The following is a 27,321-nucleotide window of genomic DNA, read 5'->3' on the forward strand; positions in this document are numbered from 1 at the left end:
TCTAAGCAGTTTACAGAGTCGGCATATTGCCCCCAACAATCTGGGTCCTCATTTTACCAACCTCGGAAGGATGGAAGGCTGAGTCAACCTTGAGCTGCTGAGACCTGAACTGCCAAATTGCTGGCAGCCGGTGATCAGCAGAAGCGATGATAATAACATGGTCATTTTTTACAGGAGTTTATCTATTGCTCATTCAAAAGTGCTATGCTTCATTTTCACTAGTCAAGCCAAAATATCTATAAAAAATATAAAATATATTTTACGACTGATGACGGTGGTGGCGATGATGATAAAATGAACATTTTTTTACACTAGAATATCCTCTGATCAGTCTAGAATCCTACGCCATATTTTCGCTATTCAAATGGTCGGTAAGAATTCCCCGCTCCTGCACAATCTCACACTTGGGTACAATATCCACGATGACTATTTCAGCACTCTTGGCACATCAGATGCCTTGCTGGACATCCTCTCTGCAGGAGAAGCCAATGTTCCCAACTACAGCTGTGGAAAGAAGGACAACCATTTCGTTGTTTTTGATCAAACCGACAGGGACATCTCCATCCAGATGTCAACATTAATAGCCCCCTACAAAATCCCACAGGTTTGTATGTGTGCCTCTCTGTCTAGTAAATTGGGTAGAATGGTAGGATGGGTAAGCGAACTGTATCTCCTCGATGGAAGTCAATCGATCCATCAGAATAGAGCTAGAAGGGATCTTGGAGGTCTGCTAGTCCAACCCCCTGCTCGAGCAGGAGACCCTACACCATTTCAGACAACTGGCTGTCCAGTCTCCTCTTAAAAAACTCCAGTGATGAAGCATCTGCAAGTTCTGGAGTCAAGCTGTTCCGCTGGTTAATTGTTCTCACTGTTAGGAAGTTCCTCCTAAATTCCAGGTTGCTTCTCTCTTTGATTAGTTTCTATTTATTGTTTCTTGCCTTGCCTTCTGGTGCTTTGGAAAATAAGTTGAACCCCATTTCTTTGTAGTAACCTCTCAAATCCTGGAACACTGCTATCATGTCACCCCTAGTCCTTCTTTTCTCTAGACTACCCATAGCCAAGTCCTGCAACCGTTCTTTGTATGTTTTAGTCTCCAGGTCTTTAATCATCTTAGTTGCTCTTCTCTGCACTTTTTCCAAAGTCTCAACATCCTTTTTGTAACATGGTGACCAAAACTGGATGCAGTATTCTAGGTGCGGTTTTACTAAGGATTTGTAAAACCTTAGTAATACCTCACGCGAAGTCAAGAGCTGTTTTTCTCCATGGCCACTCTAGGTATGTTGTGTAGGGATGGGATTGATTCTGTGTGTGTGTGTGTGTGTGTGTGTGTGTGTGTGTGTGTGTGTGTGTGTGTGTAGCATCCAAGCAGCCATATAATTTCATGATAACATCCCCATTGCTTTGGGGGCTTCTCCTGCCCACTTGTGAAGGTGAGGATGGGCTTTGTGTCCAATCAAAGGGCCTTCAGTAGAAAAGGAAGCACTGATGGAAAGTTTTTGTTTTCTATATCAGCTTAGCCAAAATAATATTTTCAATGATGTACAAATTCCAGGTTTGTGCAAAGAATCCCAATGGCTTATATTACCTAAAGTTTATAAGAAATATATGTTTGTGGACTTCCACTGACCGCTACCATTAATTACTCCAATTCATTTAAAAAGTACAAGCATATTAATCAATATGTCAACTATTTTTCACCCTAATCAGTCCATGATCAAATTCAACACAAAGGACTTGAAGAACAACAAAGCTCCTGGAAAGGATTTTTTTATTGGCTGAACTATTCAAGAAATATCCCAATCTATGGGACCCACTATTTGCAGGTTCTTCTCTACAAATAAATAATAGATTAGTCTAATAATTCCACTTTAGAAGGCCTTGGTAAGGCCACACTTGGAATATTGCATTCAGTTTTGGTCGCCACAATGTAAAAAAGATGTGGAGACTCTAGAAAGAGTGCAGAGAAGAACAATAAAGATGATTAGGGGACTGGAGACTAAAACATATGAAGAACGGTTGCAGGAACTCGGTATGTCTAGTTTAATGAAAAGAAGGACTAGGGGAGACATGATAGCAGTGTTCCAATATCTCAGGGGCTGCCACAAAGAAGAGGGAGTCAAAATATTCTCCAAAGAACCTGAGGGTAAAACAAGAAGCAATGGGTGGAAACTGATCAAGGAAAGAAGCAACTTAGAACTAAGCAGAAATTTCCTGACAGTTAGAACAATTAATCAGTGGAACAACTTGACTGCAGAAGTTGTGAATTCTCCAACACTGGAAATTTTTAAGAAAACGTTGGATAACCAATGGTGTAGGGTTTCCTGCCTGGGCAGGGGGTTGGACTAGGAGACCTCCAAGGTCCCTTCCAACTCTGTTATTATTATTAATATTATAATAATAGATGTTATGGCTAAAACCATATCTTGTTCCTCTTGAATAAAGTTCAGAGTGGAAAGATGAAGAAGAACAAAGAATAAGGAAGGATTTAGACACAGATAATCCATTGTTGACAATTGCTTTGTCATGAACTGTGTAATTAATAGAATAGAATAGAATAGAATTTTTTTATTGGCCAAGTGTGATTGGACACACAAGGAATTTGTCTTGGTGCATATGCTCTCAGTGTACGTAAAAGAAAAGATACGTTCATCAAGGTACAACATTTACAACACAATTGATGGTCAATATATCAATATAAATCATAAGGATTGCCAGCAACAAAGTTACAGTCATACAGTCATAAGTGGAAAGAGATGGGTGATGGGAACGATGAGAAGATTAATAGTAGTGCAGATTTAGTAAATAGTTTGACAATGTTGAGGGAATTATTTGTTTAGCAGAGTGATGGCCTTCAGGAAAAAACTGTTCTTGTGTCTAGTTATTCTGGTGTGCAGTGCTCTATAGCGTCGTTTTGAGGGTAGGAGTTGAAACAGTTTATGTCCTGGATGTGAGGGATCTGTAAATATTTTCGCGGCCCTCTTCTTGATTCGTGCAGTATACAGGTCCTCAATGGAAGGCAGGTTGGTAGCAATTATTTTTTCTGCAGTTCTAATTATCCTCTGAAGTCTGTGTCTTTCTTGTTGGGTTGCAGAACCGAACCAGACATTTATAGAGGTGCAAATGACAGACTCAATAATTCCTCTGTAGAACTGAATCAGCAGCTCCTTGGGCAGTTTGAACATTCTTTGTTGTCCTTTTTTGATGATGTTTTTGATGTTAGCTGTCCATTTTAGATCTTGTGATATGATAGAACCTAGAAATTTAAAGGTTTCTACTGTTGATACTGTGTAGTCTAGTATTGTGAGAGGTGGAAGTATAGGTTTCTCCTAAAGTCTACCACCATTTCTACGGTTTTGAGTGTGTTCAGTTCCAGATTGTTTTGGTTGCACCACAAGGCTAGTCGTTCGACCTCTCATCTATATGTGGATTTGTCATTGTCTCAAATGAGACCGATCACTGTTGTGTCATCTGTGAACTTCAGTAGCTTAACAGATGGATCGTTGGAGATGCAGTCATTGGTATACAGAGAGAAGAGAAGTGGGGAGAGCACACAGCCTTGGGGGGGCCCTGTGCTAATTGTACAGGTATTTGATGTGATCTTGCTTAGCTTCACCTGCTGCTTCTTGTTTGTTAGGAAGCTTGTGATCCACTTACAAGTCTGTTCCAGTACCTGTAGCTGGTTTAGCTTAGTTAGAAAAATGTCTGGAATGATGGTATTGAATGCTGAACTAAAGTCTACAATAAGGACCCTTGCATAGGTCTTTGGAGACTCAAGATGTTGTAGGATTTAGTGCAGAGCCATATTAACAGCATCATCTGTTGATCTATTTGCTCGGTATGCAAATTGCAAGTTGCAAGGTGATATTCAGCCAGTTTGGGTGAACTGCTAGCGGAAATCACAGGTGGGAGGGCTCACTCCACCCTGGCTCTATGGAGTCCCATTTAGGCATGCTTTTAAGGCCCTGCGCATGCGCTGAAGTAGGGAAAGTAAGTGAATATCACACAATACATCAGTCAGGAGAAATACAGGTTTGTTGTCTCCATAAACCTTATGAATACTTATTAATAAAGCAAGCTGAAAAGTTATGGCTTTTAGAAATTGACGTCAAGTTGGTTGAGTTGGATTTATTGAAAGCTAATAACTGACCACTAAATACAGCATTCTTCATTTCCCCCCCAGATCCGTTCAAGTGCTCCAGAAGCTCTGCGTGATAAAAGTCAATTCCCTTTTTTCTACCATATGCTCCCCAAATTAGGGATTATTTACCCAGGAATTGTCAAAGTGCTCCTCCATTTTGGATGGTCTTTAATTTGTCTCTTGGCTTCAGACACGGAGAGTGGAGTGAACTTCATGAGGACTTTAACACCTCTGCTTGTCAGGAATGGGATTTGTATTGTTATATCACAACTCTTTTCAACCTCTGCACATACAGCACCCCTCAGGAATTCCCTCTCTAAGTGGAAACAAGTCAATGTCTTTGTTCAGTTCGCAGAATATTTTTTGTTTTTGGACAAAATTCTTCTTTTCCATTCAACCCTTCAAGGTTTGCCAGAACCCATTGAAGGAAAAGTATGGCTATATACAAACTATGGGCAAATGCAGATAGGAAGACACTCATTTCTCAAATATATCCATAGTGTTTGGAACTTCGATTTTCAGTGGAAAAAAAGAGCAAACGATGGTTTCTTTGAATCAGATTTCTTTCTGACACCACAGGTCACAAATCAGACTTTTCGCTGTTCTTTTTCAAAAGACGACATTTCTGTCAAAGGCCGGACAAGATGCGTTCAGACATCACCACTGAACACCAAAGCTGAAAGAAGCAGGTTGTGGAACCTATATAACCGCCATCTATTTGCCATGATGAATGCCCTCGCCCATGCCTTGAATGCTGCCTATTCCTCCATATTGAAGAGGAGAAGGAAAGGGCGAGAAGAGAGGCTGGGGACTGAAAGGCTGAAGCCATGGCAGGTATGGAGTCCTGACAAAGATCCATGAAACTTACTTTCTTTGGAGAAGGTAATACAAAGGAGTAAGGGAACCATCTCAACCATTTTTTTAAAAAAAACTAAGTTTTTATTGATTTTTTTAATTCCACCCCCTACACACATACATAATTTATGAACAGAGTATTGGCCATCTCATATCTTACACAATTTAACACATTCAAATACATTTTACTTAGTTACAACTTTTGCCAGAATATATTTTTTTTTCATAATTTTTATCCATATCCTAATATTTTTTTTGCTCATTTCCCTAAGTCACATCTTCTTTCGCCCTCAAGTTCTAATTCCTCCATTTTTATTAATAGTCATTCTCTTTCATTCTTTTTTTTTAACTGTTTCAATTTTTATCCTAATGTATTCAAATATATTCGGGGTCCTTTCTTCCATTTCATCTTTTTCTTTTTACAGCAATCCTTTCTTCTCACTCCTCTTCCTCCCTCCTTTTATCCTACCTCCTTTCGTCTCTCCTCTCCTACTCCTTCTCTACTTCCCCTTCCTTCTTCCACCTCCTCCCCACTTCCTCCCTGTCTAACCTTCTCCTTACCCTTATTTCCCCTACCTTTCCTCCTCTCCTCTTCCCTTTCTTCTTTCTCTCTCCCTCCTTCTCCCTTTCCATCTCTCTCCTTCTTCTTATCTCTCTCCATTGCTGTATTTATTTTCATTTCAATATTTCAGGTGTCCAGACAACCCCGATTTTCTCATTTATTGAGTATATTTCTCAAACTTCCCTTCATATATTCCCAGGAACCTGGACCTCCGGTTGATGCTATGCAATGCAATTGATGCTATGCTATGCAATGCCAGGTCCATTATGAATAAAGCCCCCCTCATAGCCGATCTTATTCAAGAGGAGGGTGCGGACCTGATGGGCATTTCGGAGACCTGGTTGGGCGCAGAAGGGGGGGGTTCCCCTTACTGAGATGTGCCCACCAGGCTTCCGTGCATTCCATCAACCGAGGGCCCAGGGTAGGGGTGGGGGGGTAGCAGTTGTGATAAACGAGAGTCTAGAACCGAGGGAGGTCACTGTCCTGCAGATAGCTGGTTGTGAAACCCTCCTTGTGAAGTGGGGCCATGGGGTGCAGGTGGGCGTGCTGGTTATGTACCTGGCTCCTTGCTACGTGGCAGCAGCCCTGCCTGAGCTGTTGGAGATGATAGCCGGGACGGCGGTTGAAACCCCCAGACTTATGGTTATGGGGGATTTCAACTTGCCGTTGATGGGCGAATCGTCAATGGCAGTTCGGGAGTTCATGGCTTCCATGGCGGCCTTGGACCTGACCCAGGTAGTTAATGGTCCCACCCACACTGGGGGTAACACTCTGGACCTGATTTTTGTCTTGGGACAGTGGCTTAATGATCTGGAGTTAGGGGAGTTACTTTTTAAACCCCTGTCATGGTCAGATCATTTACTCCTTCAGCTAGACTTTCAAACCGCTGCACTGCGCCGCAGGGAGACGGAGCCAATTTGATGGTTCCGTCCCAGGCACCTGTTGGACCCAGAGAGGTTTCTGATGGAGCTTGGGCTGTTTCCTAGGGAATTAGCCCACGGCTCGGCCGAAGAACTGGTGGCCGCCTGGGAGGAGGCGGCGGCCAGGGCTTTGGACCACGTCATGCCTTTGCGGCCTCTGACCCAGCACCGAACTCAACCAGCTCTTTGGTACAACGAGGAGCTGAGAGAGATGAAGCGCCGGAAAAGACGCCTAGAGGGTGTTTGGAGGTCCAGCCGCACCGAATCCGACCGAACACTAGTGAGGTCATATATTCAGACCTACCTAGTGGCAATGAGATCAGCGAAACATAACTATTTCTCCACTCTAATCGCATCGGCAGATAATTGCCCAGCCACCCTGTTTAGGGTGACCCGCTCCCTGCTTACGCAGGAGGCTCGGGAGGACCCCTTGCAGGGGCGTGCTGAGGATTTTGTACAGTATCTGTCTGATAAAATCGCTCGGATCCGGGATGGACTGGACGCTGATTGGATAGATTTGGGTGGGATGGCGGGGACGGGTCTTGTGGATATTACCTGGGCTGAGTTTGATCCTGTGACTCCCGATGACATGGACAGGTTGTTGGGTAGGCTGAATCCCACCACATGTTTATTGGACCCGTGTCCCTCCTGGTTGGTACTGGCCACACGGGAGGTTACACGAGGCTGGATCCTGGCAGTTACCAACGCTTCCTTGTTGGGGAGTACCTTCCCCGCTGCCTTGAAAGAGGCGGTGGTGAAGGCCCTCCTCAAGAAGCATTCCCTGGACCCAGCTTAATTGGCGAACTATCATCCAGTCTCTAACCTTCGCTTTTTGGCGAAGGTTGTTGAGAGTGTGGTGTCATATCAGCTTCCCCAATACCGGGAGGAAACTGTCTATCCATTCCAGTCCAGCTTCAGACCTGGATACAGCACTGAGATGACTTTGGTCGCGTTGGTGGATGACCTCTGGAGGGCTCGGGAGAGGGGATGTTCCTCTGTCCTGGTTCTTTTAGATCTCTTGGCGGCTTTTGATACCATCGACCATGGTATCCTGCTGCAACGGTTGGAGGGATTGGGGGTGGGGGGCACCGTTTATCGGTAGTTCTCCTCCTATCTCTCTGACCGTTTGCAGACGGTGTTGGCAGGGGGGCAGAGATCGACCTCAAGGTCCCTCACTTGTGGGGTGCCTCAGGGGTCGGTTCTCTCGCCTCTCCTGTTCAACATCTACATGAAGCCGCTGGATGAGGTTATCCGTGGTTTTGGTGTGGAATACCATCTGTACGCTGATGATACTCAGCTGTACATTTCCACCCCGAACCACCCCAACGAAGCCATCGAGGTGATGGTCCGGTGTTCTGAAGCTGTGCGAGTCTGGATGGGGAGGAACAGGCTCCAGCTCAACCCCTCCAAGACAGAGTGGCTGTGGGTTCCGGCGCCCCGGTACAGTCAGCTTACGCCTTCGCTGATTGTTGGGGGAGAAGTATTGGCCCCCAGGGGGAGGGTGCACAACTTGGGTGTTTTCCTGGACGATTGGATGTCTTTTGAAGAACATTTGACGGCAGTCGCCAGGGGAGCATTTTATCAGGTTCGCCTGATTCGCCAGTTGCGCCCTTTCCTTGACCGGGACTCCTTACGCACGGTCACTCACACCCTCGTTACTTCCCGCCTGGACTATTGCAATGCTCTCTACATGGGGCTCCCCATATTTTTTTTAATTCAAAAAGTTTTACAAAAAAATTTCCCCCCCAACCCCCCTCCCTTCACAAACCCACTCCCCCCCCCCCGACTTCCCGGAACAAGCACAAGGTATAGTTAAAAATAAAACAAACATATGCTAAAAAAAATTTCCCCTAAAACAATTTTCCCTCTCTAACTCTGATTTCCTCCTTACATAACCAAAATCCTTCAAAAAAATTAACAATTAACAGTAATAAAATATATAAATCAATAGAACAAATTAATCCTAAAGTATTTAAAACCAGCTAAAGCATAAAAATCCAATCCAATTCAGAGAATATCTCCCTTATAGCTTCTATAATCATATAATTTTTCCCCCAAGTCTTTCTTACATAAGATCTTTCGAGAATATTCTATTTAAAATTCAGTACAGCACATTATATAATTTCAATACAGGAAATTACAATATATATTCAACTTTAGTCCTTCCTCGTCAAAATCTAGTATAAATCCAAATACCTAGTCTTTTATGATAGATGTGAAACATATAATCAACCCATTTCTTCCAGATCTTCCTCACGTATTGTCTTTCAGGGACGCTAATATTTTTATCTGTTAATATTTCAAAAAAAACTTCTTTCAAGGATAATAATTTTGTCTCTTGCCATTTTTTTTTGATGCATTAGTCTCTGTCTTTCCTTCATTACTCCTTTTGAAAAGTCAGTCACAATATTTCCTAGAAGTTCCTTATGTCCAAAAATCCACAAGTTACTGCCGTATATTCCATCAGTCCGAAAAGAGAACTCTTGGAAAGCATTAACCCTGTGAATTTTTCTGGTTCGGGAGGCAGCCTCCTGTAGCACAAATTCAGGCATTTCATCCAAACTTTTTTAAAAAAGCTTCTTTACATCAACTTATTTATTCACGATCATATCTTCATATTTATCCACTTTTGTTTGTATCTCCTCCATTCCATTTTCCAAGTCCTGATTACACTGGTTAATTTCCTCCAAGCTCTCATCCAAAACGTCTCCATTTTTTATCAATTCGTATTTTTGAATAATTAAATACATTCTTTCTGTATAATCCTGTATAAAGTCAGGAATCCATTCTTCTGAAAGAACCTTCATGGCAAAGTTCTTGCTGAGAATCCCCTTATAAATAGAATAGAATAGAATAGAATAGAATTTTTGTTGGCCAAATGTGATTGGACACAAAAGGAATTTGTCTTGGTGCATATGCTCTCAGTGTACGTAAAAGAAAAGATACGTTCATCAAGGTACAACATTTACAACACAAACGATGGTCAATATATCAATATAAATCATAAGGATTGCCAGCAACAAGTTATAGTCATAGAGTCATAAATGGAAAGAGATTGGTGATGGGAACTATGAGAAGATTAATAGTAGTGCAGATTCAGTAAATAGTCTGACAGTGTTGATGGAATTATTTGTTTAGCAGAGTGATGGCCTTCGGGAAAAAACTTTTCTTGTGTCTAGTTGTTCTGGTGTGCAATGCTCTATAGCGTCGTTTTGAGGGTAGGAGTTGAAACAGTTTATGTCCTGGATGCGAGGAGTCTGTAAATATTTTCACAGCCCTCTTCTTGATTCATGCAGTATACAGGTCCTCAATGGAAGGCAGGTTGGTAGCAATTATTTTTTCTGCAGTTCTAATTATCCTCTGAAGTCTGTGTTTTTCTTGTTGAGTTGCAGAACCGAACCAGACAGTTACAGAGGTGCAAATGACAGACTCAATAATTCCTCTGTAGAACTGAATCAGCAGCTCCTTGGGCAGTTTGAGCTTACTGAGTTGGTGCAGACAGAACATTCTTTGCTGTCCTTTTTTAATGAATATTTTTTTTAAATAAAATACTTAAACAAACTAAAATAATCCAACAGTCCACAGTCCAGCACAATACGATAAGGTCATTCACTTTCACTTTCTCAGCAAGTAAACGCCATTTTATTTTATTATGTTGATTGTAGATGAAAGAAGAAAAAAAAAGTCTTTTAAAAAATAGAAATCAGATTTAATACTTGCAAATTAAATGACTGAACTCCTGTGTTTATTCCGTCTGCTTATAAATATCCATAACAATCACTTGAAGCAGAAGTGGTCGCTCTCTTCTCTTTCTGCCATGAAGCAGAGACACGCTGGGGTTGGAGCTGCTGCAGAGGGATTTCCAGGGAACTTTCCCCTTCGAGTTCCCTAAGCGGGGCCTCTAGAGAGTTCTACCTATCCTTCTGCTCTTTCCTTTCCCCTTAACCAGGGAAAATACTTTCAGCTGGCGAACAGCTGATATTCGCTGTTTTTGCCAGCTTTAAACAGAATCCCAGCACGGGCACCCTTAGGGCATCCTTCGGAGAGAGCGGAGCCACTGGAAGTCTACATGGGGCTCCCCTTGAAGAGCACCAGGAGGCTCCAGCTATTCCTGAATGTGGCTGCGCGGGTGATAGAGGGAGCACCGCGTTGCTCCCATATAACACCTATCCTGCGTGGCCTGCACTGGCTGCCGGTAGCCTTCCGGGTGCACTTCAAGGTGTTGGTGACCACCTTTAAAGCGCTCCATTACTTAGGACCGGGATACCTACGAGACTGCCTTCTGCCACCGATAGCCTCCCAACGACCTGTGTGCTCCCACAGAGTGGGCCTTCTCAGGGTGCCGTCGACCAAACAATGTCGGTTGGCAGCTCCCAGGGGGAGAGCCTTCTCTGTGGCAGAACCGGCCCTTTGGAATGAGTTGCCTCCGGGGTTACGCCAATTCCCCGACCTCCGGACCTTCAAACGGGAACTGAAGACTTGATTATTTCATCGAGCGGGACTAGCCTAAGTGTATTTTAACTCTAAATTTTAAGGGGTTTTATGTCGGTGTATGACCGTTTTAGTTGATTGGCCTACTAAATATTTGTTTTTAAATTCTTTTAAATTTGCTATTTATTCTTTGTATTTTAATATGGCTGTAAGCCGCCCTGAGTCCTTAGGGAGAAGGGCGGTATAGAAATTAAATTATAAATAAATTATATATATATAATTTAAACGTGCTCCCAGAAGCACGAAGCTGAAGCCTGAAGATGACGAATGAGACTTCGTCGAAACGTCGCCAAGACACTTCCAATTTTACGCGGGAGAAAACCCGAACAACCAAAGACCTATATACAAACACCCGTGAAAACCTCAGAAAACAAATATATATATATATATATATATATGTATTCTGAGGTTTTCGCGGGTGTTTGTATGTAGGTCTTTGGTTATTCGGTTTTCTCCGTAAAATTGAAGTGTCTTCGACGTTCTCAAGTCTCATTCGTCATCTTCAGGCTTCAGCTGTGCTTCTGGGAGCAATGTGTGACTGCAGCTGTGTCTTCCTTTTTAACTGCTAGTGGGGGTTTGAACTGATTGGGTGGGAGCTTGGCTGTGCTCTGATTGGCTGGGGGTTTTTTGGTGCTCTGATTGGCTGGGGGTGTGTCCTGTTTGGGTGGGGGCTTGGTTGTGCTCAGATTAGTCTGAGCTGCAGGGGGATTTGAGCTGGTGAGCTGCATAGCTGTTGTTTGGCTTCGTGTCCGTGGTCGTGCTACATCTTCATAGTGGGTGTCAGTCTGCTGCATGTATGGATTGGAGGGGTTTGAAATGGCTAATGTTGCAGCTGCGGTCTGGCTTCTGGTCCTTGGTCGTGCTTCATGATCAGTGTGGGTTTGGGTCTGCTTTCTGGGTGGATGAGTGGTGGTGACATCCTGTGTGGCCCTCGTGAGTGTGGGTCTGGTGTCATTCCTCGTGTTAGGGACACGTTTGTCAATAAGGGCGGGTTTCCAAATGGCTGGTAGGCGGGAGGTATCATCTCGTTTGTTCATGCTGTGTGGGCGTTTTTCTATCTCGATGGCTTCTCTGATTATTCTGTTGTTAAAGTGTTCAGTTTTGGCGATAGTTCTGGTCTTTTTAAAGTCAATATCGTGTCCTGTGGCTTTAAGTTGTTGGACCAGGGAAGAAGTTGGTTCCTCTTTTTTGACTGAGTTCTTGTGTTCTTCAATGCGTGCACTTATTCTTCTGTTGGTTTGTCCAATGTATGTGGTGGGGCATGCGGTGCATGGGATTTCATATACTCCTTGATTTTCTAACTCAATTTTGTCTTTGGGGTTTCTTAAGATGGTGGATATCTTTTGGTTTGTGCAGAATGTTGTCTTGATGTGTTTGGGGAGGATCTTGCTGATTCTGTCTGTGGTGCCTTTTATATATGGGAGGAGGGCTGTGCCGTTTTCTTGTTCTCTGTCTTGGATTTTAGTGGGGGGTTCTTTGGATTCCAGAGAATGGATTCCAGAGAAATAAGATTACCAAACTAATCCAAAAAGAACCCCCCACTAAAATTGGAAAATCTTTTTAGCTTTAAAAGTTTTTTCTTCTTACCTGTGAGTTGGCCAATCACTCACCCGGTAACAATACTCTGTTCAAACCTCCGCTCCTGCTCAGTCCTTTCGTGTGGCCGTCCCAACTTTGGCAGCTCCTAATGGCTGCCTTTCCTCGCACTAGGCTAGATGCCGGTGCTGCAGGGAATTCGCAACTTCCTTGTTTGCTCCGGCCGGTGCCTTCTTTCTTCGCTGTCCCTCCAGGACAGCTATGGTCCATTAAGGACCCCCGAAATGACCCAAATTTCAGTGTTCTTCCTGGAAGCCCCAGGGTTCACATTGTCTCATCGCAATGCTGACCATGCCTCCTCTCCATATCAACCATTTTATGCTTCAAAAAGCCAACACGTTTGACCAACCTAATCACTTGCAGATAATTTTCCAAAGAGTGCTGTGGCACATACATTTTGATATTAAACAGTGTTAATTTTACAAAGTATGTATGCATTTTAAAATAAATTCCCATCTTTATGAAATTGCAATTAGCATTTTAGAATTTTATGTTCATAAATTTGAAGGAGTCCCTGAGGCCATCTAGTACAACTCCTCCTGTCTGCAGAAATTCCAGTTAAAGCTTCTTTAAGTAATGACTGCTGGATCTTTGTGTTAAAGTAATCAGTGAAGAGGAAACTTGAGCTTCTCCGGTTCACTAGATCAGCTCTAAAATTGTTCCTCCTTTTAGGATGTTTTTCATCTCAGTCAGCCAGAATCTCTTCTCTTGTGACTGAACTCATTTTTTCCATATCTAACACTCTGAGACAGGGGTGTCAAACTCAAGTCCTGCGGGCCAGATCTGATCTGTGGGGTGTTTAGAACTGGCCCCTGGGGCTGCCCTGGAAATAGTGAAGGATCGGCTTGTGGTACCTCTACCAGTGAAAATGGAGCTCAGGAGGGCCGTACGTAGCCCTCCTGGGTTCCATTTTTGAGAACTGGGCCATTTCTGGCCTTCGGAGGGCCTCCGGGTGAGTGGGGTGGGGAAGGCAGTTTCCACCCTCCCTAAGCTCCTAGAAAGACTCAGGAGCCTGGGGAGAACAAAAAACAGGCCTTCCTGTCCCACCGGAAGTCGGCAAATAGCCTGTTTATGGCCTCCAGAAGGCCTCCAGGGGGGTGGGGAAGGCTGTTTTTGCCCTCCCCAGGCTCCAAGTAAGCCTCTGGAGTTTGGGGAGGGTGAAAAACGGGTCTACTGGGCCCACCGTACCACCACATGCCAAAAGCAGGGGGAGTGCAGGGGATCATGTGCACATGCACGGGGTGTGGGGTGCATTGAATTATGGGTGTGGGCACGTGCATGACCCCGCCCTGTGCTCCCCCAGCACATGACACCAAAAATGTTAGCCCTCACTGCCCTATACCATTTCAGACACATGGTTTTCCAGTCTCTTTTTGAAAGCCACCAGTGAGCACCTCCAACTTCTGAAGGCTACTCCAGAATATGTATATCAGAGGTGACATGCTACCGGTTCGTATTGGTTCAGGTGAACCAGTAGTAAAAATGCTACTGGTTTGGGCGAATTGGTATTTCAAACAATTAGCTGGGTGACAATTTTATTATTATTTATTTATTTATTTATTTTATTTATTTGATTTTTATACCGCCCTTCTCCCGAAGGACTCAGGGCAGTGTACAGGCAAAAGTAAAAAAAAAACAGACAATACAATATACAATTTAAAATGCAAGTTAAAAAACTTATTATAATTAGCCTAAAAACTTTAAAATATATAAAAGACTAAAACCCCATTTAAAATTAGTAATAAGAAATTTAAAATCGATAAAACTTAAGCCAGCCCCGCGCGAGGGAAAAGATGTGTCTTCAGTTCGCGGCGAAAGGTCCGAAGGTCAGGTATTTGGCGTAAACCCGGGGGAAGCTCGTTCCAGAGTGTGGGAGCCCCCACAGAGAAGGACCTTCCCCTGGGGGCCGCCAGCCGACATTGCTTGGTGGACGGCACCCTGAGAAGTCACTCTCTGTGAGAGCGTACGGGTCGGTGGGAGGCATGCGGTAACAGCAGGCGGTCCTGTAAGTACCCAGGCCCTAAGCCATGGAGCGCTTTAAAGGTCGTAACCAAAACCTTAAAGTGCACTCGAAAGGCCACAGGTAGCCAGTGCAGTCTGCGCAGGAGCGGTGTTACGTGGGAGCTACGCGTAGCTCCCTCTGTCACCCGCGCAGCTGCATTCTGGACTAACTGAAGCCTCCGAGTGCACCTCAAGGGGAGCCCCATGTAGAGAGCATTACAATAATCCAAGTGAGAGGTAACGAGAGCATGAGTGACTGTGCACAAGGCATCCCGATCAAGGAAGGGGCGCAACTGCCGAACCAGGTGCACCTGGTGGAAGGCCCTCCTGGAGACGGCCGTCAAATGATCTTCAAACGACAGCCGTTCATCCAGGAGGACACCTAAGTTGCGCACCCTATCCTTTGGGGCCAATAACTCGCCTCCAATAGTCAGCTGCGGCTGCAGCTGACTGAATCGGGATGCCGGCATCCACAGCCACTCCGTCTTGGAGGGATTAAGCTTGAGCCTGTTTCTCTCCATCCAGACCCGTACGGCTTCCAAACACCGGGACAGCACTTCAACAACTTCATTGGGGTGGCCTGGGGTGGAAAAGTACAGCTGGGTGTCATCAGCATACTGCTGGTATCTTACCCCGAAGCCACTGATGATCTCACCCAACGACTTCATATAGATGTTGAACAGAAGGGGCGAGAGGATCGACCCCTGCGGCACCCCACAAGTGAGGCACCTCGCGGTCGACCTCTGCCCCCCTGTCAACACCGTCTGCGACCGGTCGGAGAGATAGGAGGAGAACCACCGATACACGGTGCCTCCCACTCCCAATCCCCCCAACCGGCGCAGCAAGATACCATGGTCGGGTGTATCAAAAGCCGCTGAGAGGTCTAATAGGACCAGGGCAGAGGAATAACCCCTATCCCTGGCCCTCCAGAGGTCATCCACCAACGCGACCAAAGCTGTCTCCGTGCTGTATCCGGGTCGGAAGCCGGACTGGAACGGGTCTAGACTGTGATGCGTGATTTATAATCTAAATCATATGGCACTGTGGATTCCCCCCCTCGCTGTTCTACTTACCTTTGCAGACTCGGAAGGCTTCAAAATGTTCCTTTTTTCGCACTGTGTGGGTGCAGCTGAGGTGCGCATGCGTGCGAAGCGTGTGCTCGGTAGCGGACTCACAGAATTGGTAGCAGACTTCAGAGGATTTCACTGCCGATCCATATATATATTCCCAATGGAATATATTTATAAGTGTGTGTGTGTGTGTGTGTAAAACATTTGCTGAACCTTTCTTTTTCTCTTTTGAGGATAGTGATAACACCTGTTCTTCCAACTCAGGATATTTGCAAGTTAGACAACTGTAGAAGAAAGATTCAAATGTGGAAAGGCCACATGGGATAAAAACAACCACCACCCAAGGGTTCTGCTTTTAACATTCCTGGATATTTTTATTCCAGTTCCATCCATTTTTGAAGAAGAATGAGTATTGGAATCTTTCCCACACGATAATGTACTTGGACCAAAAGGGTGATGTCGCAGCAGATCTGGAGATCATAAGCTCGATCATTCTCTCCAGGGAGGATCCCATTAAAATGAAACTAGGGGTTTTTGAAAGAGAGAGACTTACTATCGATCGACATGCTATTTCACAGCTAAAGTTGCTCAACAAGGTGAATTAAATATTGGTGCGTTTTCTGTTTTCCAAAGCCTTAGGACACATTTCAAGTAGCTAAGCCTATTCACCAAATAGCAGGGGTGAAATGCTCCTGGTTCAGCTTAATTGGTAGCGATTGCGGTGGGTGGTTCGGAGAACCGGTAGCAACCGGTAGCAAGGCTCCGCCCAGCCACCCGGTTGTCATTACTTCCTGGTTTTAACCAGGAAGTAACGTGTTTTTTTCTGTATGTGGATGCACAGACGGTTTTGCGCATGCGCAGAGGGTCCGTGTGCGCATGTGACATGCACACACTTTCTAACCGGTAAGGAAGATTTCACCCCTGCCAAATAGGCTTCAGTGAAAATTGAATTTGGGGAGTAAAGCCCTTGCAGTTTTTTTTAAAGTGCCTTAGGAGTCTTCAATATAATTGACAAGGTGTCCCTAAGATACTGTGATATGGAACATGGTTTTAAATTGATTCAGCCATGTCCAACGTGAGATGCTGGGTGATGATGGCTATTTTGTGTCCCCTGTGCAAACAAGTATCTGGACAAAACTGCTGAAAATGGACATCAAATGCTGGGGATTTTGGTTTTCATAGCACCAGTAGTAGAAGTTTTGAGTAGTTCAGAGAACCAGCAAATACCACCTCTGGTTGGCCCCAAATTGGGGAGGGAATGGGGATTTTGCAGTATCCTTCCCCTGGAGTGGGGAGGGAATGAGGATATTGCAGTATTCTTCCCCTGTCCTGCCCACCAAGCCACGCCCACAGAACCGGTAGTGAAAAAAATTGGATTTCACCAGTGGGACAGACAAATAGGCCTTCTGCTCCTGAGGAGAAAGTCCAAGGAGAAAGTCCAAGGCAATATGCAATCATATTGACTGTTCTGATCTGCCCTGACCCAGAATATTGAAGCACTGAGACATGACTTGATCCAAAGAAAAGCCCTTCTTCATATTGGAAGAAATGAAGGACAAACTGGGGCGGGTGAGGGGAAGTTACTTAGATTGCATCTTTAGCTTATCACTTCATAAGGAACTGTTGGAAGAAATATCCATCTGGGTTCAGTTCCAAGTGGGGACAAAGACACTGGAAACATGGAGGCTGCTTGGAAAGATGGTTTAATGGTGGTCAGGATCACATGGCTTGAGTTCCTGAACAGAAAAGGGCTGAGATCCTGTGTGCTCCCTGGCTTTATGCTTTTTCTGAGCTTTGAACTTTCTGGGGCACAGGAAGAGTATCCTGATTGGTTGTCAAACTCCCAGGTGGTCTAGGGGTCTTAGTTAACATTGTAGGTTGTCCCTCAAGCTTGCCTGAGCCTTGCCATGTGGTGAGTTTCAGTTCTATTGTGTTGCAAATGATGGTCATTGACAAAGGTGGGGGGATTGAGTGAGCTTGGCTGAAGCCTTAATTGCCCATTGACAAAGGTGGTGGGGAGTCAGGAAGCTGCTTTGTCTTTAAAACATGTTTCTCCATTTCTCATCCAGGGAAATATATTCTGCCTTTTAAATATTTTCTAAAATATTTCATTCTTCTAGGAGGGGGTAGGTGCTAAATTCCTACAGAACAACCTTGAATGCAGTTGTTTGCTTTGATTATTAGCTACCTTAAGTCTCTCTGGGAGAAAGGAGTCTCCAAATGTAGCTGATTATAAATGTAGCTCTGAATTTTCATGCCAGTTGGTGTCACCTAACTGTGGTTTTTCAATAGAAAGGAACCTTTTTTGGATACCTAACTTGGCTTTAGAACAGGGGTGTCAAACTCAAGGCCCGGAGGCTGGATCCAATCCATGGGGTGCTTAGATCTATCTCACGGACCCACCCTGGAAACAGCCCAGTACACAGCCTTCCCGAGCTCCATTTTCACTGGCAAAGGGCTGCAGGAGCCTGTCACGGCCACAAACGGAGCCTCGGTGGGCCACGTACGGTCCCCCCCGAGCTCTGTTTTCACTGGCAGAGGGCTGAAGGAGGCCATCATGGCCAAAAATGAAGCCTCAATGAATGACATCAAGCTGGCCATATACCCAGGCCACACACCTCTTCCCCACCCCCCTGAGATCAAACACAACCCTGATGCAGCCATCAATGAAAGAGAGTTTGACACCCCTGCCTTAGAAACATCTCTTTCTGACACATGGCGCCTACTCATATCCCTTGTGATGCAGCAAAAAGTGCATGACTTACCCTTTTTTAGGGCACCTCATCTCCATCTCATCTTTCTACAGTTCTAAAAACTAGGCAGTCTTAGTTCACCAGCATGGCAGCCATGTAAAATTAACAAATCAATATACAAATAAATAGCAATAGCGTTTAGATTTATGTAGAATAGAATAGAATTCTTTATTGGCCAAGTGTGATTAGACACACAAGGAATTTGTCTTGGTGCATATGCTCTCAGTGTACATAAAAGAAAAGACACCTTCATCAAGGTACAACATTTACAACACAAATGATGGTCAATATACAACATAAGGATTACCAGCAACAAAGTTACAGTCATACAGTCATAAGTGGAAAGAGATGGGTGATGGGAACGATGAGAAGTTTAATAGTAGTGCAGATTTAGTAAATAGTTTGACAGTGTTGAAGGAATTATTTGTTTAGCAGGATGATGGCCTTCGGGAAAAAACTGTTCTTGTGTCTAGTTATTCTGGTGTGCAGTGCTCTATAGCGTCGTTTTCAGGGTAGGAGTTGAAACAGTTTATGTCCAGGATGTGAGGGATCTGTAAAAATTTTCACGGCCCTCTTCTTGATTCGTGCAGTATACAGGTCCTCAATGGTTGGTAGCAATTATTTTTTCCACAGTTCTAATTATCCTCTAAAGTCTGTGTCTTTCTTGTTGGGTTGCAGAACCGAACCAGACAGTTATAGAGGTGCAAATGACAGACTCAATAATTCCTCTGTAGAACTGAATCAGCAGCTCCTTGGGCAGTTTGAGCTTTCTGAGTTGGGGCAGAAAGAACATTCTTTGTTGTCCTTTTTTGATGATGTTTTTGATGTTAGCTGTCCATATACAGCTCCATAGTGCTATCTAGCACTTTCTAAGCAGTTTACAGAGTCCGTATATTGCCCCCAACAATCTGGTCCTTATTTTACCAACCTTGGAAAGATGGAAAGCTGAGTTAACCTTGAGACAGTCAGGATCAAACTCCTGGCAGTGGACAGAGGAGTCAGCCTGCAACTCTGCATTCTAACCACTGCACCAAATCCAGCCCTAATCTGTAAACAAGTTTTCGTTTATATCTTAACTGGGAGGTTGTACTGGTCCACTTTCAAATTGGGGTGATGATGGCTTTTCAATGACACATGTGGTCTAGAAGAAACCTTCCCCAATCCCATTGGCCGGAAGTTTCTTTCTTCATTGCATTTTTATTCTGTTTTAATAAATCTAGTAAAATACAAATTTCACAAACCTTTCAGAATAAATGTCATTCCAAATTTTAATATAACTAAAGCATCATGCTTTAAACTCATGGATACACGAAGAAAGGAGGAATGTGGAGGAACCACTAATTGCTACTTCACGCTTAAATCTTTTCTCAATTGCTTCTCTCCAGAATTTATTAAATTGAAATGTCCTGTATTCCAATGAGATATTCTAGAAGCAAAAGGGAGGAACTAAGTGAAGAATCTGCTTGTAGTTATATCCCCTGCAAGATTGAGAGTTAGTTAAAAATTTCTTATTTATCTAAGTGAACTACTTACCCAAGCAACTACTTGACTAATGTTCATGTCTACCTCCATTTTTCAATGATGGTTATTTCTAACATACTTTGTTTGGCATTCCTTGTTTTTTCCTTAGTCCCTGCCTCAGTCCAGATGTGTGGAAAATTGTCATCCTGGATTTGTCAAGCAGAAGCGAGAAGGAGAACCAGTTTGCTGCTATGACTGTGTTCCTTGTCCAGAAGGGACCATCTCCACTCAGGAAGGTGGGTCACACCAGAGGAAAGGGTACTAGATTCATCCAGAACATGTTGATCAATGTGCATTTTAAAAGAGACACATCAAAGGTTGATAGTTTTGTGGTTCCTAATTTTCAAGGTGCTCAATTTTTTCCATATAATGGGAGGGATACGAAAAAGATCTTGAGGGATGAGGTAGGAAGAGATAGAAGGACACAGTGGATTGTGCAAGATTACCGTATTTTTCAGATTATAAAACACACTGGAATATAAGATGCACCTTAGTTTTTGGGGAGGAAAATAAGAAAAAAGCTGATTGGCAGGTGGATCGGCCTCCTGGAATGCCCCCAATCAGCTGTTCCCAGAGGTGAACTTTAGCAACAGGTTCCTTGGTTGTGAGCTCTGTGCCTTGCTTTTTTTTTTTCCCCTGCCTCTAAAACTCCATTTCAGAAAATACTTTTTTCTGCCTCTGAAAGCCTCCAAAACAGAACTTCAGAAAAAAAGCCTCTGAAGCTCTGTTTGGGAGCTTCTTTTCTGAAGCTCTATTTGGAGGCTTCTTTTCTGAAGCTCTGTTTGGGGGCTTTCTTTTCTGAAGCTCTATTTGGGAGCTTTCTTTTCTGAAGCTCTGTTTGGGGGCTTTCTTTTCTGAAGCTCTATTTGGAGGCTTCTTTTCTTTTTTATAGAGCAAATTTTTTTTATTTTCCATAATAATTCCCACAATTTGACCAGTGTACAATACAATCACTTATCCAACAATCAGTCCTATACTCAAATTATACTCAATCAGGGCTGCTCGACTGCCACTCCCCCCTTTAATCCTTTCTTCCCTTCTCATCCTTCTTAAACTTTCCCCACCACCTTCTCCTCACTTTCCTACTTCCCCTCCTCTTTCCCACTTCTCACTACCATCCTTTCTAACCCTCTATCTTCTCCTTCTTCTCCTCCTCCTATCCTTTCTTCTCCCTCCCTTCTTTCCTCCCTACCCACCTGCCTACCTACTTTCTTCCTTCTTTACTCCTCTTTCCTTACCCTTTCCCTTCAGGAGTGTTTGCTGAGCAGTCCCAACATTACACCATTCCAACTTGTTTAATTCTACCATTATTCCTGTACAATGGCAACCAATCAATTTATAGTCTTCCCCTTCCCCCCCCCTCATTTCCCCCCCCCCCGAGACTTCCCAGAACAGAATACAGGGTATTGTAACTAACAAACATAATCTAAAATATAACATAAAACATATTCCATTTCACACCATCACACTATCAATTCCCTTCTTTCTTAAACTAATACATAGCAATTCCTAACTTCACTCAAAAACTAATTGATATTTTTTAATCTGATACTTATTTTGAATATAATCAATCCACTTCCTCCATTCCAAAATATATTTTTCTTGTGTACAGTCTTTCAAGTAGGCAGAAATTTTTGCCATTTCTGCTAAATTTGATACTTTACTAATCCATTCTCCAATTGTAGGTAAGTCTTCTTTCTCCAATATTGTGCAATCAATAATCTTGCAGCAGTTATTACATTCAGAATCAGTTTTGTCTCTATAACAGTGCAATCTGAAATTATTCCTAATAAAAAGAACTGTGGAACAAACTTGATCTTCTTTTTCAAAATGTTCTGCATAATCCACCATATTTTAATCCAAAAGGCTTTAACTTTTTTACAAGTCCACCATATATGATAATAGGTAGCATCCTCACAATCACATCTCCAACATTTTGCTTTCACATTTGGATACATACATGACAGTTTTTTAGGATCTAAATGCCATCTATAAAACATTTTATAAAAATTTTCTCTTAAATTTTGTGCTTGCGTGAATTTAACATTCCTCACCCAAATTTTTTCCCATGTTTCTAACATTATAGGTTGTTGAAAATTTTGTGCCCATTTTACCATACAATCTTTAACCAACTCCATTTCTGAATCAATTTCAACCAATACATTATATAATCTCTTTATATGCTGTTGACCTTGATCTTTTATTTGTTTTACCAAATTATCATCACTTTGCCTTATACCAATTTTCTGATCTATTTTCCATCTAGTTTGCAATTGTCCATACTGGAACCATGTATAATTTCTTCCTTCATCCCTCAATTTCTCCCTAGATTTTAACTGTAATTCCCCTTTTTCCATAATCAAAAGCTCTTTGTAAGTGATAACTTCCATTTTTTGTAATATATTTATATTCTCTATCATATGTCTGGGGATGGTCCATATTGGTATCTTTCCATCTAACTTATATTGATATTTTTTCCAAATCCTCAACAACGCACTTCTGACCATATTATTCTTAAATGTCTTATCAATTTTCTTGTCATATATTACATATGCATGCCATCCATATAACAAACCATAACCTTCTATATTCAAAATCCTTTCCTCTGTTAAATTAATCCAATCAGAAATTAAAGTTAAAACAACTGCATCATAGTACAATTTCAAGTTAGGCATTTTTAAACCCCCTCTTTCCCTAACGTCTTGCATTATTTTTAACTTTATCCTCGGTTTTTTACCCTTCCATACAAATTTATTAATCCCTTTTTGCCATTCTTGTAAATTTGCATCTTTCTTCAATATTGGAATCATTTGAAACAAAAATAAAAATCTAGGCAAAACATTCATTTTTATAGCTGCCACTCTTCCCAACAATGATAATTGTAACTTCTTCCATTTCTCCATTTCTTTAATTACTTTTCCCCACAATACCTCATAATTATTTTTATATAATTTTACATTCGATGCTGTAATGTATACTCCTAAGTATTTAACCTTTTTAACTACTTCATACCAGTTATTCTTTCTAATTCTTCCCTCTGATGTGTATTCATATTTTTAATTATCATTTTTGTCTTCTGTTGATTCACTTTAAACCCAGATACCTTACTATACTGATCAATTGTCTCCATCAAATATACAGCTGAATGTATTGGTTGAGATAAAGAAACAACCAAATCATCTGCAAACGCTCTTAATTTATAATCTTGATTTTTAATTCTAATTCCTTTTATTCGATCTAAACCACGTATCTTACTCAATAATATTTCCAAAGTTAGAATGAATAATAATGGTGACAAGGGACATCCCTGTCTAGTCCCTTTCTCAAACTTGAAAGATTCTGTTAATCCACCATTTACTATTTCTGAAGCTCTGTTTGGGAGCTTCTTTTCTGAAGCTCTGTTTGGGAGCTTCTTTTCTGAAGCTTCTTTCAGCCTCTGAAACCTCCCTTTGAGAAGCTGGGTGGGGCTCCATTCAGAGTATAAGACGCACCCAGATTTTCACCCTCATTTTTGGGGGAAAAAGATGCGTCTTATACTCCAAAAAATAAGGTACTTGCATCAGAGGAGATTTCTCTTTTCTTGTCAGTTTGGAACTGTTGTCCCATGTTGACCCTTATTAGGAACATCTGCATTCTTTAAAATTGAGAAATGGTTTCAGATCAATGGCCTTTGCTCACCCAAACCAAGTTTATATTACAGGCCAAAAGATATCGCCACGATGTAAAAAAGATGTTGGACTCTAGAAAGAACGCAGAGAAGAGCAACAAAAATGATTAGGGGACTGGAGGCTAAAACATATGAAAAACGATTGCTGGAAATCGGTATGCCTAGTTTAATGAAAAGAAGGACTAGGGAGCCATGATAGCAGTCTTCCAATATCTCAGAGGCTGCCACAAAGAAGAGGGAATCAAGCTATTCTCCAAAGCACCTGAGGGTAGAACAAGAAGCAATGGGTGGAAATTCATCAAGGAGAGAAGCAACTTAGAACTAAGGAGAAATTTCCTGGCAGTTAGAACAATTAATCAGTGGAACAGCTTGCCTCCAGAAATTGTGAATTCTCCAACACTGGAAATTTTTAAGAAGATGTTGGATAACCACTTGTCTGAAGTGGTGTAGGGTTTCCTGCCTGGGCAGGGGGTTGGACTAGGAGACCTCCAAGGCAGGGGTGAAATCTAAATTTTTTTGCTACCTATTCTGTGGGTGTGGCTTGGTGGGTGGGTGTGTCCTGTGACTGAGTGGGCATGGCCAACTCAATGTCACTCACAGCCATGCCCACTCAGTCACCCCCCCCACCAAGCCATGCCCATAGAACCCAGTAGGGAAAAAAATAATTTCTATTCTGGCTTTTCCCTTTCCCTCGCCACCTGTTCTCCCTTCGCCTAGGCCCTGGAGCCGCCACCTGCCTCAACCGGGTCAGGGAATGTACCATTCCCCAACTCTGGCCTTTCTCCAGAGCTGCCACCCACTCACTACCTGCTCTCCACCTGCTTGCCCTTCGCCTTTGGTCAAGGGCCGGGGCCCAGGGACGCCCCATTCCCTGAGACCCTGGAGTCGCCCCCTGCTTGCCGCTTCCTCAACCGGGTCAGGGAATGCACCATTCCCCAACACCGGCCTTGTCACGGAGCCGCCGCCCGCTCTTCCTTCGCCACGCAGAGTATACTTACTTTCTTCCAGCGGCTGGCTGCCAGGAAAGGCAAGCGTCCAAAAGTTACTGGAGTTCCTCTCCTTGAATATTCTGCCTTGTTCTATGTGCTGGCTGCGCAAGCGCACACCCAACCTGCTGCTGATAAATAAATGAAATTAATGGTGTGCACTTGCGCAGCCGGTGCATGGAACAAGCAGCAATGGCGGCGGCATATTCAAGGTGAGGGACTCCAGTAACTTTTGGACACTTGCTTTTCCTGGCAGCCAGCTGCTGGAAGAAAGTAAGTATACTCTGTGTGGCGAAAGAAGAGTGGGCGGCAGCTCCGGGACATGGCTAGTGTCGGGGAATGGTGCATTCCCCGACCTGGCTGAGGCAGGCGGTGAGCAGGGGGTGGCTCCAGGGTCTCAGGGGAATGAGGTATCCCTGGGCCCTGACCAAAGGCGAAAGGCGAACAGGTGGCGAGCGGGCAGCAAGTGGGTGAAGGAAGAGCGGGCGGCAGCTCCGGGGAAACGCCAGAGTCGGGGAATGCACCATTCCCTGACCCGGTTGGGGAAGGCGGCAGCTCCGGGGCCTCGGGGAATGGGCCCCGGCCCCTGACCTAAGGGCGAGCAGGTGGCGAGTTGCCTTCCCGGTGTTCCGGTGTCCAGCTTGCGAAGACACAAGGACAGTTTTCCCCCCGAATGCCATCACTCTGCTAAACAAATAATTCCCTCAACGGTGTCAAACTATTTACTAAATCTGCACTACTATTAATCTTCTCATCATTCCCACCATCCATCTCCTTCCACTTATGACTGTATGACTGTAACTTTGTTGCTTGTATCCTTACAATCTATATTGATATTGATTATTTCCTGATTGCTTATTTGTACCCTGTGACTATGATTAAGTGTTGTACCTTATGATTCTTGATGAACGTATCTTTTCTTTTATGTACACTGAGAGCATATGCACCAAGAGAAATTCCTTGTGTGTCCAATCCCACTTGGCCAATAAAGAATTCTATTCTATTCTATTCTATTTAGCCATTGAGTAGCAATGCCCTCAAGATGGTGTTTTTAATGCAGGGATCCAGGGAACCTTCTGAGGGGACATTCCATCACGATATGATATAAAGTTAGTGGGATGTTCCTGCAGTCACAGTTAGCATTATCAACCAGCCCCCATTTGTATTTTGAATATTGGCACCTGCCATGCTTGCTCAGTATCATCTGACATCCAAAGAAGGTCTTTCTTGAAATGCGAAAAGAGCTATAAAAGAAATATTACTTTTTTGTTTCCTCAGATACTGAAAAATGCACCAAGTGCCCAGATGATCAATATCCAACCAAGAACCGAGTCCAATGTATCCCCAAAAGAATAACCTTCCTGTCCTATGAAGAACATCTGGGCATCATCCTGGTCTCTTTTGCCTTACTCTTGTTCCTAACCACAGGATTTATTTTAATCATATTCATTAAATACCTAGAAACTCCCATTGTCAAAGCCAACAACCGGGACCTCTCCTTCATCCTTCTGGTCTCCCTCCTCCTTTGCTTTTTGTCCTCATTTCTCTTCATTGGTCAACCAAGGAAAGCTACCTGTCTTCTCCAACAGACGGTGTTCAGCATTGTCTTCTCAGTAGCTGTGTCTTCTGTGTTGGCCAAAACAATCACAGTGGTGCTGGCCTTCCTGGCCACAAAACCAGGAGACAAAGTGAGAAGATGGTTGGGGAAGGGCTTGGCCAACTCCATCATCCTTCTTTGTTCTGCTGGCCAAGTTTTCATCTGTGCCATGTGGCTTGGAATTTCTCCCCCATTCCCTGACTCTGACTTACACACCCAGCCAGAAGAGATCATCCTTCAGTGCAACGAAGGCTCTGTCGTCATGTTTTCTCTTGTCCTTGGCTATATGTGTTTCCTAGCTATCATTTGCTTCACAGTGGCTTTCCTGGCCAGGAACCTGCCTGGGGCCTTCAATGAGGCCAAGCTGATCACCTTCAGCATGCTGGTCTTCTGCAGCGTCTGGGTCTCCTTCCTGCCCACCTACCTGAGCACTAAAGGAAAGTTCTTGGTGGTCGTGCAGATCTTCTCCATCTTGGCTTCCAGTGCTGGTCTACTGGGCTGCATCTTCTTCCCCAAGTGCTATATTATCCTCCTGAGACCTAATCTAAACACTAAGGAACATCTAATGATAAAAGTGGGAAACTGATTGTGAATTAGTTTCGTAGGCTTATGAAGTTTAATGATTCACTGAAGTTATTCCAGGGTTTGTAGGCTTCCTTTGCATCTGTTTGATAATTAAGGTGATTTAATAATGAAAGAATTAAAACTATGAAGTTCAAGAATAGTGAAATTAACATCCAATCTAATAATCAAATATAAAATATGTGAATTGGCATGGTCCTATAAATCCCTTTTGCAAATCTGACGATTCTAGCTAATATAAATCACGCATCACAGTCTAGACCCGTTCCAGTCCGGCTTCCGACCCGGATACAGCACGGAGACAGCTTTGGTCGCGTTGGTGGATGACCTCTGGAGGGCCAGGGATAGGGGTTATTCCTCTGCCCTGGTCCTATTAGACCTCTCAGCGGCTTTTGATACACCCGACCATGGTATCTTGCTGCACCGGTTGGGGGGATTGGGAGTGGGAGGCACCGTATATCGGTGGTTCTCCTCCTATCTCTCTGACCGGTCGCAGACGGTGTTGACAGGGGGGCAGAGGTCGACCGCGAGGGGCCTCACTTGTGGGGTCCCTCAGGGGTCGATTCTCTCGCCCCTTCTGTT

General features: G+C 43.6%; 1 protein-coding gene across 1 annotated transcript; it reads left to right on the top strand.

Annotated features, from left to right (window-relative positions):
• Window positions 1-364: 364 nt before the first annotated feature.
• Window positions 365-26,743, top strand: LOC131190431 (vomeronasal type-2 receptor 26-like). Its single transcript, XM_058167753.1, has 3 exons — window positions 365-604; window positions 20,017-20,143; window positions 25,839-26,743. Exons 1-3 carry the CDS (start codon window positions 365-367, stop codon window positions 26,741-26,743), a joined length of 1,272 nt encoding a protein of 423 aa, XP_058023736.1.
• Window positions 26,744-27,321: the final 578 nt, after the last annotated feature.

This window comes from Ahaetulla prasina, chromosome 2, assembly GCF_028640845.1.
Source record: "Ahaetulla prasina isolate Xishuangbanna chromosome 2, ASM2864084v1, whole genome shotgun sequence".
NCBI lineage: Eukaryota > Metazoa > Chordata > Lepidosauria > Squamata > Colubridae > Ahaetulla > Ahaetulla prasina.